Source organism: Ruditapes philippinarum, unplaced genomic scaffold, assembly GCF_026571515.1.
Source record: "Ruditapes philippinarum isolate M1 unplaced genomic scaffold, ASM2657151v2 ctg2059_1_1_1_1, whole genome shotgun sequence".
In the NCBI taxonomy this organism is placed as follows: domain Eukaryota; kingdom Metazoa; phylum Mollusca; class Bivalvia; order Venerida; family Veneridae; genus Ruditapes; species Ruditapes philippinarum.
This window is the reverse complement of record NW_026861493.1, coordinates 116,719-133,503: the sequence shown is the minus strand read 5'-3', so window position 1 is coordinate 133,503 and position 16,785 is coordinate 116,719. Positions and strand designations below refer to the sequence as shown.

At 31.6% G+C, this 16,785-nt stretch overlaps 1 protein-coding gene across 1 annotated transcript; it reads right to left on the bottom strand.

Moving 5' to 3' along the window:
- Nucleotides 1-5,502: 5,502 nt before the first annotated feature.
- Nucleotides 5,503-7,278, bottom strand: LOC132715824 (protein lin-32-like). The gene has a single exon (XM_060698901.1). The coding sequence runs from the start codon at nt 7,042-7,044 to the stop codon at nt 6,496-6,498; it is 549 nt and encodes a 182-aa protein (XP_060554884.1). The 5' UTR covers nt 7,045-7,278; the 3' UTR covers nt 5,503-6,495.
- Nucleotides 7,279-16,785: the final 9,507 nt, after the last annotated feature.

Genomic DNA, 16,785 nt, shown 5'->3' with positions numbered 1-16,785 from the left:
GGTTGTTGAAAATTGGACCTTTATTAACAGGGTGGTCTTTATTTGGAGGCATTTTTAACACATGTTTGACTAAATATACTTTTAATCGATCTGTAAAGGCAAAGTGGCCTAAGCATTTAGTTAAGAAACTAGGAAATTGATATTTTTCAATATATCACAAATAAAAGCCGGATGCAGTGGCATTTATCTAATAAAGACTCAAGAGTTTATACTCCGTGACACTGCCGATCACTCATGGCTTTGTATTTAACAGATATATTATCTACGTCTGTTGACTGATGATTATGTTCACGAATAGATAAACTTAACATTCTGTTATGATATATTATTAACGATCATTTATAATTAATTCATTAAAACACCTCCTATAAACTGTCGTTAAATGTTCAATACAAGCAGAATATACTTTGATAAGAGTAATGTATCATTCATTTTAAGCTCGATCCACAGTAAAATCCTTGCGAATTTCCGAACATTGCATGTTTAGTTTATTCACGGATCTTAATTGCTAATTTAAACCGTGGTTTATTCTATGCTATTTTGGCGCCAAACAACCGCCGTTTTTACCCGACAGTGTGGGTAGCAGGAAGGTAAAGGACGACTGCTGCACTATCTTAAAATTTTCATTTCTTGTGAAGAAATAGCATGTTCATTTTGATTAAATGTAAGTTTATAAATCTAAAAATATTAATTATGTCAACTACAGCTAAAATGTTACACATGTGTACAAATCCATTTGTGCCGAGCCGGCATTACGGTAGGATTTTACTGAGAAACAACCTAAAACTCCGAAGCCATCCAAAAATTTAATCGAAGCTTGGCTTCCAGCTTTCTACAAAATTTATCTATCAGGGCTAGGATCCAAAATTATTTAGCCAATCAAATTTAATCTTACATAGCGTCAAAAAACCTTCAATTTTCACGCCATTTTTAAAAATCAGCCAGTATTGTGTTGAGCGCAAAGATATAATGATGATTAAAATGTTTGTCTTTATGAATTCTTTTCAATAAATCATATTTACACTGACTTCTGGTTTCGCGATTTCACCTGTTTTCTCTGTAGTAAGTTTTCGTTTGGTTAATTAACATAAGTGTACATCTGGTTCTGTGCATTTTTTATTTTTTTATTTTTTTTCCGGTCATTTTATCCTTTCCGGTATTTAGTGTATGTATTTACTAGCCGGGATCCGGGACGCCCGGGATCCGGGATCGTATAAGATATGGAGGAAAAACCTAATGAACTATATTTGTGTTGATTGTTGTCGTAATGAAAGGCCATTAAACGTTAATTTTTTTTTATTGTATATAATGAACGTTAAATTAATTTAACTTAGAATATAGATATATTTAGAGCTATTTATTAACAAACTTAAAATGCGGAAATCACAATACTTATATATAATTATATGCCTAATTAATTGGAAAAATCAAAGACTATTTTCTTGAATTGGCCAAATCCCGTGATCCCTATATGTTTTAAAACGATCCCAGCTTTTCTGAAAACTATATATTTGAACTGGCCAATCCGTGAGATCTATTTACATTTTAATACGATCCCGGCTTTTCTGAAAACTATATTCTTGAACAGGTCAATTCCCGGGATCCCTATATGTTTTAATAGGATGCCGGCTTATCTGAAAAACATCTTCTTAGACTGGTCAATTTCCGGGATCCCTATATTTTTTAATAGGATCCCGGCTTTTCTGGCTGAATTGATTGACAACTGGTGTTTACTTTAGGACTTGTGCCTCTCATTCCAATACTAAATAACATACATGTATTACAACTTAATTTTGTATAAAGAGACATCTTTATGAAATCTACCTATCTAACATTTTGTGGTCAAGGTCAACAGGCCATATAGTAAATGTGCATAGACATAGGTTCTTCATTCTATCTGTTTACATGCACCTTCATATATACTCATACTCATCTTGGTTAAACTGAGAGAACTTTATATGTCACTTTCAGTCAATGAGTTTAAGATTTTGAATTTACTGGCCCGAATTCCAGTTTTGAATTTATTTACTAAATAATTAACAAAATTTTCTTAAATTTACACTGGCCTGAACTTATATACACTGGCCATCGGGCACCGGGCCAGTGTTGACTTCACTTTTATTTTGATGTTCGCTGAAGTCTCTTCAGCTAAAAGAACTCATTTTTACATTTAAACACACCCCTTGAAAAAAATTACGAAGCGAGTCGCTACTAGCTTTTTTAAAAGCTAACCTTGTTTTTATATAAAATATATGGCGATTATGTGTCGAGTCGTCACTGAACTCCCTTTGAACCATACATTTTACAGTGCCGATATAAGCTTCTGCATTTGATAAACTCTTTGTTTGATTTGGATATATGAATATGACAAATAACTGCCGTATGAAAATATACAAAATCTGTTATTCACGAAGTTGGTATTACATTGATTATGTGTTTGAATATTTTAATATCAAATCATTGATTTATACATGAGCATATACGAATATGAAACTGTATGGCTATTCATAATAAAATGGTTCGTAAAATATTATCAACTATAGTCTGCAGCAACAAACGGCTGTTCAGTTGTAGGAATATGTAGAATAAATCGTGAACATAGTGGGGACGAGAGCATTACGTAATTTTTTTCTTTTGTTATCAAATGACAAGGGGAGCGATGGTTTGTGGTTAAGGTGTCTGCCTCTCAGACTATTGTAAATACGATATGACATCAGACACAAATACTGGTTATATCCAGGAAGATAAATATAAGCGGCAAGCACTTGTTTCACAGTCGAGTTTAGATAAATAATAATATAAAAAAACCAACCCGATTGTCGGTAATCAATACAGCAGGTGACGTGATTTGTATACGGTTGCTATAGTCTCTTCTATCATAACAATTAGTATGTTAAATTAGAATGATTAGATTAAACGCAAGAATAGAATTTAATTGAGTGTACTAATCTGTGTCTCTGTGGCAGTTAATATCGTCGGTACGACGGTTGTAATAGTGGTAGTAAACAACGGCAGGAAGAAGCATTCATGGTGATAATTGCAGTCATACTATTATGAAAGAAAGGTTTTGTTATGAATTTTAAATACACACAACTGTATCCTAAGAATGTCAATTATTTTTTGTTTCTTTTTTTTTTCAGAGCTTTATCCGCTTGACATTACGATTTAAACAATCTATTCTAGCACTTAATACGTGCAAACTTAAAGTTATTACTGTCTGCTTACCATTTAACATTTTACGTACCTCCCGTCATAAAAACTTATGTTTCTAGCAACCCATGTAATTTTCTAACGAAACAATGAATTTGTATTAAACAAATTAATTAAGCGTGTGTTTGTTAAATTTTGAATAATTTTATACATACGATAAGATTATAATAGTTCAGCTTTATCCTAGTGTGTGTGTGTGTGTGGGGGGGGGGGGGGGGGGGGTGAGCAGTTGTGTATGTCATTAATATTAAACTTGGCGGGTAAGGAATTACTCCGGTTCCACTTTGTGCCTTACTTCGGGACACCCAAAAATAATATATTTGAATAATTTCCTGGTGCAAGAATATATTCCATGCAGGTAAGAAAAGCCGTTGAAAGTCAAAGATCTTACCACTCCGGCACGGCGGTCCCCATTGTTGTCTAAAGTATTAGTAATAACTTATATCAGTTGCAATGGCATAACAAAAGAAGAACATACTGTTCATCTTTTAGTGTGATTACAATTTTACTGACATTTACCTTTACGTTGCATTATCATCACATTTTATTTCAGAGTTTTTTCTGGTCGATGTGTGTTTGCACTTATTGAAAATGATTTTGTACTTTTTTTAGATCATATTAAATTAGAACCATTATCAATATATGCAGGTATTTCTTTTTTCATGTTGTCGTGTAAAATACTGTATATTTGAACTAAACTGGGTGACGTATTTTAAACATGCAGATTAATCCAGAGCAAAATACTGTACAATGTAAAATGTAGGCCTATACTTCAGAATTATATTGCTCTTTTTGTCTTTGTCAATAAGTTATATAGTATGTTTATAACATCTTGAACATGATTTTATATATTTAACGTACCCATAATATTCATTAAAGTAACACAAACATTGGCATATCTTTCTTTTTTAAAAAGTAGCAAAATATATGTATAATGCTTGGAAACATGATGATCTCTGTGCTTTAAGAAAATAACTTGAAAATTATATGTCGTATCACTGTGTTTATCGCTTATGCAAGTTCCTCTAGTCTTTTGTATGAATAATGATGATTCTCGAACATACAATAGTTAAGAATCTTCAAGGTTCGAGATATTAAAACCAATAAAATCAAAGAATAAGAACAATGAACAATACAACATCATACTTATGTTTCATTTTCAAACAAAGACGTTTACCTCATCCATAACGCTACTCATTTTGTTTATTCGTTTATTTTGTTTTGTATTATTTATTTTCGATGTTTTTATAATTATTAATATTGTGTATGGCATTTTTTCCTTAAAATTAAAAACTTTTACTGCTTGCTTCTCCGTGATATTTGTTTTTATCTGAGAATCAGCAAACGTGAAAACATTTTTTAAGACGGTTGTTTAATCCCGAGTAACATTGCAAGTTAAAGTTGTAATTCACCATGCACAACTCAGTGCCGTTTAAAATAAAATCATTGACTTTGATTGATAAGACCCTCGCTGTGGAGACCTTTCAATGTTTACAAACTAGCGATAAACTGCAACAATGAAACTTCAGATACTTCATAATTTACAGTACCCCATATTGTAAGTAAATTTAAACAGAAATTGAACGTAAAATAACGATGTTTAAAGACCCGTTAATCCAGAAAATGATATCTTTTTTTTTCAAAAGCCTTTTATATATTGTGTCCATAAAGTTACTCATTTGACAATATACCTGAGCTACCTTTCGCTTCTTTTGGCAACCAGCACACTCATAGGGATTTACTATTTTGTATGGTAGTCAAAATACAACTTTGTTGGCATTGTGCTACTTTTATCTCAAATAATTTCACATTGAACGCTATTCCTTCAGTGATAGCATCTCACACATTCTAAATCTATTATATCAACATTATGTATGACCTTTCTAAAGGAAAACAAATATTTCTGAGGATGAATGTGTCTTTAAGTCGGAATTTTCACTTTAACATAATACATTGCATAATTTCAGATAATCTGAGTAGCATATGGACAAAAGAAACAACGAAAACACGGCAAATTCAGTATCATAATCTACTTTCATCTTATATACATATAAAAATAAACATATCTACATTTATCACACACCCGTGCCGATTTTTCGACTCCGTAAATATGGTATTGCACGGCCGTGCATATATTTTGACGTGACGTCACTAGCGTTTTACAAACATAGTGTAAAGACGCGCTAAATGTTAGCGTTATACTATAGGCGCGTCAATGAAAAAAGAATCTTATTTCACTTTAAACGGTCTTTATTTGGGGTATGTGATAAATAGAATATTAAATTTGTGTAAGGTCATAACTGAATTTATTGCACTCGTTGAATAAAATAATATTATGCTCGCCAGAGGCTCGCATAATATAATTTTATTCAACTCGTGCAATAAATTCAGTATTGAACTTACACTCATTCAATATCATCTATATCTGGAATTATCATTCCTTGTATATACAAAAATGGAAAAGGGATCTTTAACAATGTATGAAATATGATGTATATATAAGGAATATGGCTGAAAATTTATAAAACTGTCAATAATTAATTTTATAGTTACCGCATCTGATGAAATCGTATTTAATTAGTTTACAAATATTAAAACGTTTTGGTAAGCTTGATGCTGGTAAATACAAAACTATTTCAATATTTCTTTAAGAAGTATTTTATTTTTTGATGATCGTTCGTGTGTCTGTTTGAATGTCAAACATTATATCTGCATATATCATTTGTGTTATTATCTAAGCAGATCGAGTCATTTATCTCCCGTAATTGAAATAACCTGAATAAAACCACATACATTTGATACCCGATTCTCTTATGAGAATTAATGAAACATCGTAAACATATCAACTTAAATGAATACCGCAAATATCCGGGATATATTCAAGGACATTTATAACAGATAAATGCTATAAATAATTTTTAGGATAAAAAAAAACAAAACCCAAAAATATTTGGATTTCCCGGATATCGACTAAAATTACATAATAAGAACGTCCATAAATCAATGAACACAGTTATTTGAAATGTAGAACATATTTCAAGAGACATTGTCAAAGTTAGGAACACATTGGATATTGTGAACACAGTTACACGTGATATGTTCGGTTGAACACAGGTTGGCGTGAAATTTTAAATGACTTACATGTTCATGTTTAGGCAGATAACTATATGTATTGCTCATAATGCAAAAGTAATGATCACTTTAAAAACAATTCTATAAAAGATATTAAAAAATATCACACGATAAATGTTGAGCACTCCGCAGTAAAGAAAATGTTGCACGTCATCACAATAAATCTTTTAAAGCAGCAATGTAAGTCTGTGCCATTTGTAATGTTTCATACTTTGATAGTTTTGTATCGTCTCCAAAAGAAGGAATAACTGATCGCAATTTGTCAAATGCAACATTTAAACTTTCCATTCTCCGACGTTCCCTCGCGTTTGCAGCAACTCTTCTTTTACGTAAAATGTCTTTTGATGGCGGTTCATGACGTTTACGTCGGTTTGGAAGAACTCTTTTATGAAGAGGGGAGTCACCTTGCGTTATCTTTATTCCTGTAGACAAAGATGAAATGTTCGTAAAAGTAAAATGTGTGGAGTCGCACTTTGATGATGGACTGATTGGTGTGTTGGGCGTCACGTTAGGTGTAGCGTCACTATCCGTTAACGTATAAGAACTTAATGATTCCGTCTCATCGTAATCACTCAAACTGTTTAAATATAGTCGAGGAGAATGTGCTGCGTTATTCGTTTCCTTCAAATCTATGCTTTCTTTGAGTATATCACCTGGAACATCCATGGGAAACGGTACAAGTTCAGCTAAATTGCACTCCATGATTTTAATTTTAAACTTAGTTGAAATATGACATATTAAGCACAAAGAATGAACGCAGTGTTATGTATCGACAAAGATGTACAAAATTCTTTTTCCCTCCTCACTACTTCAGAACAGGCAATTCAGTAAAAGTATTTGAAATTTTACTATCATATTATTCTTATATTTCTACTTGAATGTTCACAACATTATGAATATCTTAACAACTGCGATTTAAGCTTCATTCCTGAGTTACGGGTAGTTGCTTTTTTATTACTAGCCAATGAAAAGGCGGCTCTTTCAACCGTACATTTGACTCAAAGTGATATATGAATAATATAATTTTAAACTCGGTTTTCCAGTTGCCGTAGCTTTACAACCCGGAGATGTGATTGGATTAATTCGAAGATATTTTATTACGCTACCTGTCAATCAATATTGAGGTTTTTTATAAACTGTGCGATAGCAAATTTGCAAATGCGTGTTTTAATAATATAATAACCTTCGATTTAAAATGTCAGAATGATATTTCATACGCTTTCACTGCAAAAATATGGGTCTTTGCCTTAATTACTTCACTGACATTTTAATTGGCTGAAAAAGTGCAAGATTACAACCATTTAAAATATGAAAAATGAAATGTCAAAAATACAGCAAAAAGTGTTTGTTTTCTTTATCATTTCAGTGACATGTCCTGAGGTTATTCTCCTCCTTAGTATGATATAAGATTTTTGTTTTTCAGTAACCGAACAATTAATAAGAACCAATATACTAGTAATAATGAGCCCTTTCGTTACAAATTCTATCAAACATTTCTGTTCTTAAATATTTGATATGATTTCGAATGTACTTATATAATTAAAACTGATACTAGTAGTATATAAATAACAATTTCTTTATCTTCTAAAAATAGAATGGAATTAAAATCATGTGAGTTTAATAAATTCAATTAATATACAATTATCGATGTAGATAAAAGAGACAGGAAAACGAGCTACATTTATGCAATTTTTTATAAGCAGTTAAATATTGAACTTGACAAAAATGAAAATAACAAGATGATGGAATAGAATTACAGAATTAAATCTTTTATACTCTTAGGCAGCTTTAATTTCAAGATAAGGTCTGGCTAATTAAACCAATCGACAGTCTTTTAACCTGATACGCATTTGATTGTGAATAGGACCTGGAAGCACGCGAGTTTTAAGGTCTTTATTGCCATCAATGAAGGAATGTTATAATGGTATATCAGGTAATTCACCCGTGAAGTGAACTTCAAAGGCAGGAAAACGAGCATCCAATTTATGAATCTCAGATCAGATATTTTCATCTTTCATTGTGATAACATCATGTAGCTATTGTATGTTAAGGTATAGACTTTTATTTGAGATTACCGAATTACATGGACGCCACGCGACCGACACGAACGCGCGCACTACCTTGCACGCGCTGAAACTATCATTGCATTTCTTGTACATTGAACATCAAATAACACTGTTATTTGAGAATTGAATAATATCTCTATTGAAGAGCGGTCGTAGTGGTCTGATTTTTTCAGATATTTAATTTTGATAAATCTTCTATCAATCTAGATTATCTTAAAGAAATAAACAACAAATGGTTAAATAATTAAAGGTCTGTCAACAAAATGGTCAGATTGTCTAATGTCGTTGAATGATCCATTTCTCCTCTTGTTCTGATTACAAAATATTGGTGCTAGAGTTATGAACCTTGTCACATAAGATGGGGGTGACGATAACGTAAATATATTTGAAGTATGAGGTTGATCCCTTAAGAAATAAAGAAGAAACAGTAAGAAATAGTATTTTTTGAGGAAAATTCTAAGTTCAAGGGGAGATAAATCTGAAAATATTGGTGCTAGAGTTATGAACCTTGTCACATAAGATGTGGTTGATGATAAGGAACATATATTTGAAGTTTGAAGTTGATACCTTAAGAAATGACAAAGTTATAGTGAAAAATAATTTACTGCACCAAAACTTTAATCTAAAATCTGGACGCGGACGCCGACGCCGACGCCGGGGCGAGTAGGACAACACTCCATATACTTCGTATAGTCGAGCTAAAAATGTATTTCCTTTTATTCTATTATTTCTTTTCTTTAATAGTTTTGCTCGAGTAAAATAATTATGATCATTTATAATAAGATTTCACAAACAAAATCAATAGAAAACTACAAAGTATGCTTGATTGAAAAGAAAAGTAATCTATATATTTTATAAGTAAAAGTCAACCTTAAAATATAATAGAAGATATTCAATATAAAAGGAAGAAAATATGGAAAATCTTGTTTATTTTTATTCATGGAAAGAAAACGAAAAGCACTGACTTAAGAAACAAAATATGATATTTTATCAGAAATTGAGAAAGGGAGTAGATCTAAAACTAAAATAACAAAGGATTTTTAAATTCCAAAATGTACGCTCTCGGGTATTGTGTCTAAAAAAGAAATAAATGACAAATTATTCTTAATCAAATGCTCTTCAAAATGGCGGACGATGTTTAACAATTAGTTCGTTATATGTAAATCTGTTCGCTATAAAAACTACTGATACAAGGAACTAATTCGCTATATGCTTACAAGGAACTCCGGATATAAGGAACAGATTTTGAATGTCCCAATGAGTTCGTTATAAGCGGAGTTTACTGTATTTCAGAACAACGCAATAAATTCATGAGAAAATTCCATTGAACTTTTATGACAGCTAAATAACACAATGACCATAGTTACATAATGTAAATGTATTGTCTTTCATTAACGGGTATCATCATTATAAAGGTAACAAATATGACACAAGGAACAAAGCAATAACGTTAAGCGTAGTTGTAAAGTCCGTGGAATGATCACGACATTTTTAGACCCAGGTATCAGAGGTGTGTGATTTATATCAAAGAGTTTAAGATCTACATTTAAATTATCACACACACACGTATATGTTGTATTTTATTTTTTAAGTAAAACAATTGCACTTTTAGAAGTGCATATCTTGTGTTTCCAAAATCAATTTTGTATAAAATCAAATAATGAAAAAATATACAAATAGTACAATATATATAATACTAGTGCAGTAGTACGCTACGAATAGTTCTCCTGAATAAACTCCTGACAGTATTTTAGTTAAACTGGCTTAATACAATTAATATATTAATTAGGATAGACTTGTAACCATAGTCAATCTTGGAATATATGACGTTTTGTAACATCACACTCGATGTAAATCATTTTAAGCTGGAAGACAGCACACATGAACCTTTACCATGAAACATGCCATATAAAACCACAACATTTGATTTCTTTGTGTTATCTTTAAGGTATCATGATTATTAAAGATAACAACATTTATAAGATAACGACGTCTATAACACAGCTAAATAGATTGACGGCACACGCCACTCACGCGCCATTTCTTCAAAGAGGGGCAACTGCAACCGATGTCATGAAAAATAGAATAACGGTGTACTTTTTATCTTATTCACAATAATCTTTGAACACACGTTTAAAGAATCTTTAAATTGGATTTTCCGCTTAACGCTCTGCAATTGAGGGCGTGAAATAAAATGACGACTTTAGAATTAAACTCGAACGGTGTTAGAATTTTAACTATGATCCCGTCCCCTGAATCCTTTATGGCTATAATTATGCCAAATTGGGAACTGAAGATAGCCTGACCTCATAATCCAAAAGTGCACATGGAATTATGCGGTTTGAATACCAAATGCCTAAAAGACGATTTTAATGATGGTTTTTCTTTTGAAGATTGAAAGTTTATTTGAAAGTTTACCAGGTCCAACTTCTTTTTTAATATTTCTCTATCCCAACATTAATAGTAAAATATATTCCAAAGGAACTAACTTTGATGGCATGCTGCTATACCTTCTTACCTCATTATCACCTTATATCACCTGAGTGGTTTAACAAAGATACATTATATGTTAATAACTTACACTATATTAACAGTGATGACGGAGCAAATATAGAACAAATGCTTAGCCTCATATTTTAATACTTGACTTTTATGAAACATACAGCAATATTTTTTAATATAAAAAATGTGTTCAGGATATCAATGTTTCCAACTTTGGGAACTTGACAAGTAAAAGGAAGTCTGATAGAGCTAGAACAGGCGAGTGAAGAATGTTGAGTCATTTTAAAGCTGCGCGTTTTGTGGCTTTTTTTAATAAAAGCAGACGCTATAGCTGGAACACTGTTCCGTAGAAAATGCTTAACCATTATAGAGTTTTCTACATTCTGTGCATACATTTCGTCCGGAATGTCAAATTGTTTCAGTTTTAGTGCTCCTACTTAACTTCGGATGCCAAACGAGCTGAAGTTTCATATTTCTGCACAGCACTGCACCTCCCCTATTGCCCAAAACAAAATAGGTAATTCAACTTGCAGTCTGATCAGGATCCATGCTGTTCGCTATCAGTTTTTCTACTTGTTATAGGGTTTGTAAGCGAACAGCATGGATCCTGATCAGACTGCGCGGATGCGCAGGCTGGTATGGATCCATGCTGGTCGCAAACCCATTATGTTGGTTTTGTCGTGACACGGCTCATATTATAATCAAGTGGTGCTCCTTGACTTTCAAGTACATTTGAAATTGATTGTTACATTCACTCATCTTTTTTTAACAATGACAGTCTTCAATAATTAGTTTACTTTTATTCATGTATGTTGATAAAATAAAAACTGATCGCATACTTCTTTTAAAACATGTGTTGTGTTACAATGTATTGACTTTGTGAAAAAGAAAATCACTGTCACCTCAAGTAGATTAATACAAACCAAGGAGGTGATCGTGCACAAAAATGTTATCTTTTTATTTATTCTAAGTTTTCTCATATAAAGATATCTTTGACGTATTTAACACAATAAGGGAGAAACCCAGTTGTTGTCAACCAGAAATAAAAAAATGTTGAATAATTTAGTTTGTTTCCTAAATTGTGCATTAAGAATTAGGCATAATCTTTTACAATAAATAATTAATAAATATATAATAAATAAATAAATAAATGCTCAATTTATTTTCATGTACGTTAAGAATCTCATGTTAAATGATACTGATATATATTCTATACCTTCTTTTGTCATATGTACCACAGATATTTTCAATATTGTATTATATCATTATATTGTTTGACTTTGACATAATAATGTATAATTATGTTATGGATGAGGAGCGAAATGCTCAAATCTAAAATAAAATTCATGTTCTGTTCTGTTCTGTTATCATTATCTGTAAAAAAGATACCATTAATAACAAAAATATCACACGGTTTCTAATTAATCTTATATCAAAATAGATACTACATTTCCGATGTGTATAGAACTTAATTAAAATTGAAATGATATCAATCACAAACTGCTTGCAAGCCGCCGTACAGTTTGATGAAATATAAAATCTTACTGTTATTACTTAGACACCGTAACTAACTTCTATGTTATCACACTTGTTGAAACGGGTGATTTCTTTGTATTTTCAATATTTTTTATGTATTTTCATATTTCTCATTACTCTAATGAAGAAGAAATTAAAATTAGTTCGATGTGCAGCTATAAATGTTGCAGACACAATTTTATGCTTCGTTGTCACACATGATTTAGAGAAAAAAATGAAATACATTTAAATGTGCACGTGCATTTTAACTAATCTAAATGATTGTACTTAAATTGTACAGTGTCAATAGTACGGTATATGGCTGATGGAAATACATAAAAAAAATCGCAAATCCAGGGTGGGGGCATGTTACACCCACCCCCACCCCTTTGGGATTTGACTGGTGATCTTACGAAAACTAGAAGTAAGTTGTTTTTTAAGAAAAAAAGTTATTTAGAATCTCAAAAAAAACTTCTTTTATCAAAGAAGTTGATGATTTTCAATTGGAAATTAAAACATTTTATCGATAAAGAAATATTATGTCAGGATAAAACTTTTATTGAAATTGATAAAAAAGATAAATGTCCACCTAGAACGTGATTTTAACATCAACCATACGCGACATATTCCAGATAACATTTTATAAAATGTTAAATTGTAAAGAATATTGATATGATCAAGTTAAAAACAAACTTGTGATTGCATAACAGTATAAACCTACTCCACCCCCTCCCAAATCAAAACCTAAAAAAATCCGTGAAAGCTTTGAAATAAAAATGAAATACTCCAGTCTTTGTATAATTGATGAGCCGTTTATTTTATCCTTTAATCTTGATACCAAGCTACAAGGCAAAGACTTGTGTTATTGAATCTTTATTGGTTAATTTTTCATGCATGCCATTTGCATACAAGCCATATAATTCAGGTAGTGCAATACTTGTATTTAAAGTGCACTCCAGATTGCACACACATTCTAGAGCCACTTTGTCAAACAGTAAACATTAGAATACTGTAACATTATTAAATAATAAATTACAAGATCACATTCACCATGCATCAAACAGACTGTAATTATTTTCAACAATCTATAGAACATGGATATTAGGTTCTTCCAAATAATTGTTGAGTTTAGCCATATCATTGTACACTTATATGCTAGGTTTTTCTTTTAATATTAGTATCATTATATATCAAGTAATTAATTAATTAATTAATCGATCGATCGATCGATCGATTAATCGATTGATCGATCGATCGATTGATTGATTGATATTAACTATTGAGACATGCAAGTCATATAATGCACTAACTGTAAAGAAAGCAAAAATTGAGTTTATAAACGATCACCTGGCCCTCCTAAACACAGTCTACAGTTACATAACCGGCATGAGTTATTTCTAACAAAACTGTACTGGCTGAAAATGTCAAGTGTTGAATTACTCTAAACAGATTAGGTTTCATTTATCCGGCAGACAAATTAATGATTTGTCCTGGGATGCACTGACAGTATATACATCATGTGAACAATGTATTGTGAGAATATCCACACTGTATTTGCAATGTCCAGTGCAGGTTTATAAACTACAGGGGGTTTTTACGATCTGTTGAGTATGTTAAGAGATGACGTGCCGACTGCAAGTTTTCGCCACATTAAGCATAACTTGTTATGACAAGTAAATCTAGTTGTATAGTAACCCCCACATGTCAGGGTATTGTGCTGGTGCATAGTGGTGAAAATGACGCGTGTTGTCGCACGCGCTGATGTTCGTCTCTCAGTAGGAAAGTCACCAACACTGATAATAGTGGCAAAAGGCTATTGTTGTTATGAATAGAGGGAGGTAATTTTCTCTCTTACGGTTCACTGTGCCATTATGCATAGATTAACACGATGATAGTAGTTAAGGATAATGTTCTCTTTACGGCTTAACTTTATTCATGTTTATTTTTTCATGGAGGTGAAAACCCCATTTAGTTTTTGGTACATTTGATTTAACAGTAGTGAAATTAAATTAAAATGAAATCAAATTCAATTTATGCTTGTAATAATGATGTTATCATTGTGACTTTTATGATAGAGATTTCTTGTTCAATTGCTCAACACGACTATTATATATTTAAACGACTTTACGTCTCCTTAAGTCAAACGAGGCGTGTGCCGTTGCGACAGTTATAGACCTGATATCAATATGAAGTGTTTTTTTCTCATCGTAGATTTAACAATCATATTTGTACATTGTATATCTATTGACAAAATGATTGCAAGTCTTGTTAACCACAAAATTGATTTTACTAGTTTTCCCGGTGAAACAGAAGTCGTTACTCTGCCATTTCGTCTTATGATGTAGAAAGGGCAGACTGGTAATGACTTTACAGAAGAAATCCGAGAAATATGTGGGATGGAGAATGTGTACAAAGACCAATATCAAAACTTACCGCGTCATGTGGGATATATAACCTGCCTCCGCAACAAGAACAGGTGTGTAGCGGTAAACGTCTATCACTTCAAACTGCAGTACGATTCTTTAAAGACACCCTAACGCGGAGTAATTCAAGAGTCTTACTGTCACGGTTTAGCGACAAAACAGGACATTGATAGAGTCTAGCACACCTTTTTAAAAACAATTAACAACTCAAATCACATCAGCTTCAAAGCTTGCAGAGTTAATTAATGATTTCTAAATCAATCTTAAATTTTATCAGAAAATCTCATAACCAGCAACTTTAATTATGCCACATCAAATAAATTAAAGAACTTATTTTTTGACATTTTCCTTTTTGTCAATGAGGCCAACTTCTTTTTATCACCAGGTCAAATACAGGATATAAAATTTCAAAGAACAAAAGTTGAATGCAAAACGCAGTTTTATATTTGGGACATAACACTTTTGTATACCAGCAGATGGAACGACCGTTTTAAACAAAAGTAGGAGCATGCATGCACATAAACATTTCAGATTATTTCTCTTCAACGACATGTGTGTCTTAAACATGGAAATTTACTGCATTTATTGTATTGTTGCGAATGTATACTGCACATCATACAGAATTATTCATTAACAAAAGTATTGTGTCCATGGTAATAACCCGATTATTTAATATTTAATTATTCCTTTTTGAATGAGGATGATACGATACACTTAAAAATATCTAACATAATATCAATCAACTGAAAAATATTAAAAAAAAAACAAATAAAAGAGTAATAAATAATGCGTTTTTTTCTTAAACAGTATAAATTTACATCTATATCTATTATCACATCCTTTCACAAAAATTACTAAAACATAATTGTACATAAGAACGTTAGAGTCGCTGAAAGACAATGATTTGAATTTGTATGTGGTATCTAGTTGGTGCGTTCTAATGATGTGTTTCCTGTACAAACAAATTAACAAATCACTGGTTTTTCACCCGCTTATCCAGTGTATCAAAATATTTTTAAACAAAATGAAACCGGCGAACAGAAGAAATATACTACAACTTTACAATGATTTGTTTTTGTAAGAATAAACATTTTCTAAAATATCAGAAACAGGATCTAAATAAGAAGTATTCTATAGTACATAATTTCGTTTGATAACATATCAAGGATTATCTGAATTATACAATAAGATAATAAATGATAGGCTCACTCGAAGTTGATTGTGCTGCAAGTATTTTTCAACTAATAATAATAAATCAGTACATGTTAGCGTAATGTTAATTACGAAAAGGAAACTGGTGCGATACATATGCGCATAGAATTATGGAATACCTGTTTAATCAGTGATATCATTCAATGAAGCATATCGAGGTATAACATTTGGTACACGAGCAAATCAGCTCATGATTTTATCATGAACCTGCTATTGTATCTTTCTAACTCAGTCAATACTTCTAACTGCTAAAAAACCCTCCGCCGCATCAATATTTTATTACAGGCAAATTAATAGGCATATTTGTATAAGTGTCGTGGGAATTACGCTCCTTATTTTTCTGAAATAGTTAATAATTTAGACAATTCAACTGTTCTGATACACGTATTTCGTAATTCAATACCATTCAGTATCAGTAACCGCAATGTTTTAACCGTATTAAAGGAAACACAAACATAAGAAAATCTCATCAATTTAGAGCCTTAATACTCCTCTTAACACAAATCAATCACTAAACATTTTTCTATTCAATCACAGATATAGCAATCGTATGCGAAAGGAAACTGGCAATAATTGACAGTAAGAACCTTAGACAAAATACGGTACCGATGTATTCGCAAAACTGTTATACCACTTATGTTACCAATGAATTTACCTTATATAAATTTTGTATATATAAAATTTTGATACTTTTAATGGTTTTATTTAAGAAATAGATCTATTAT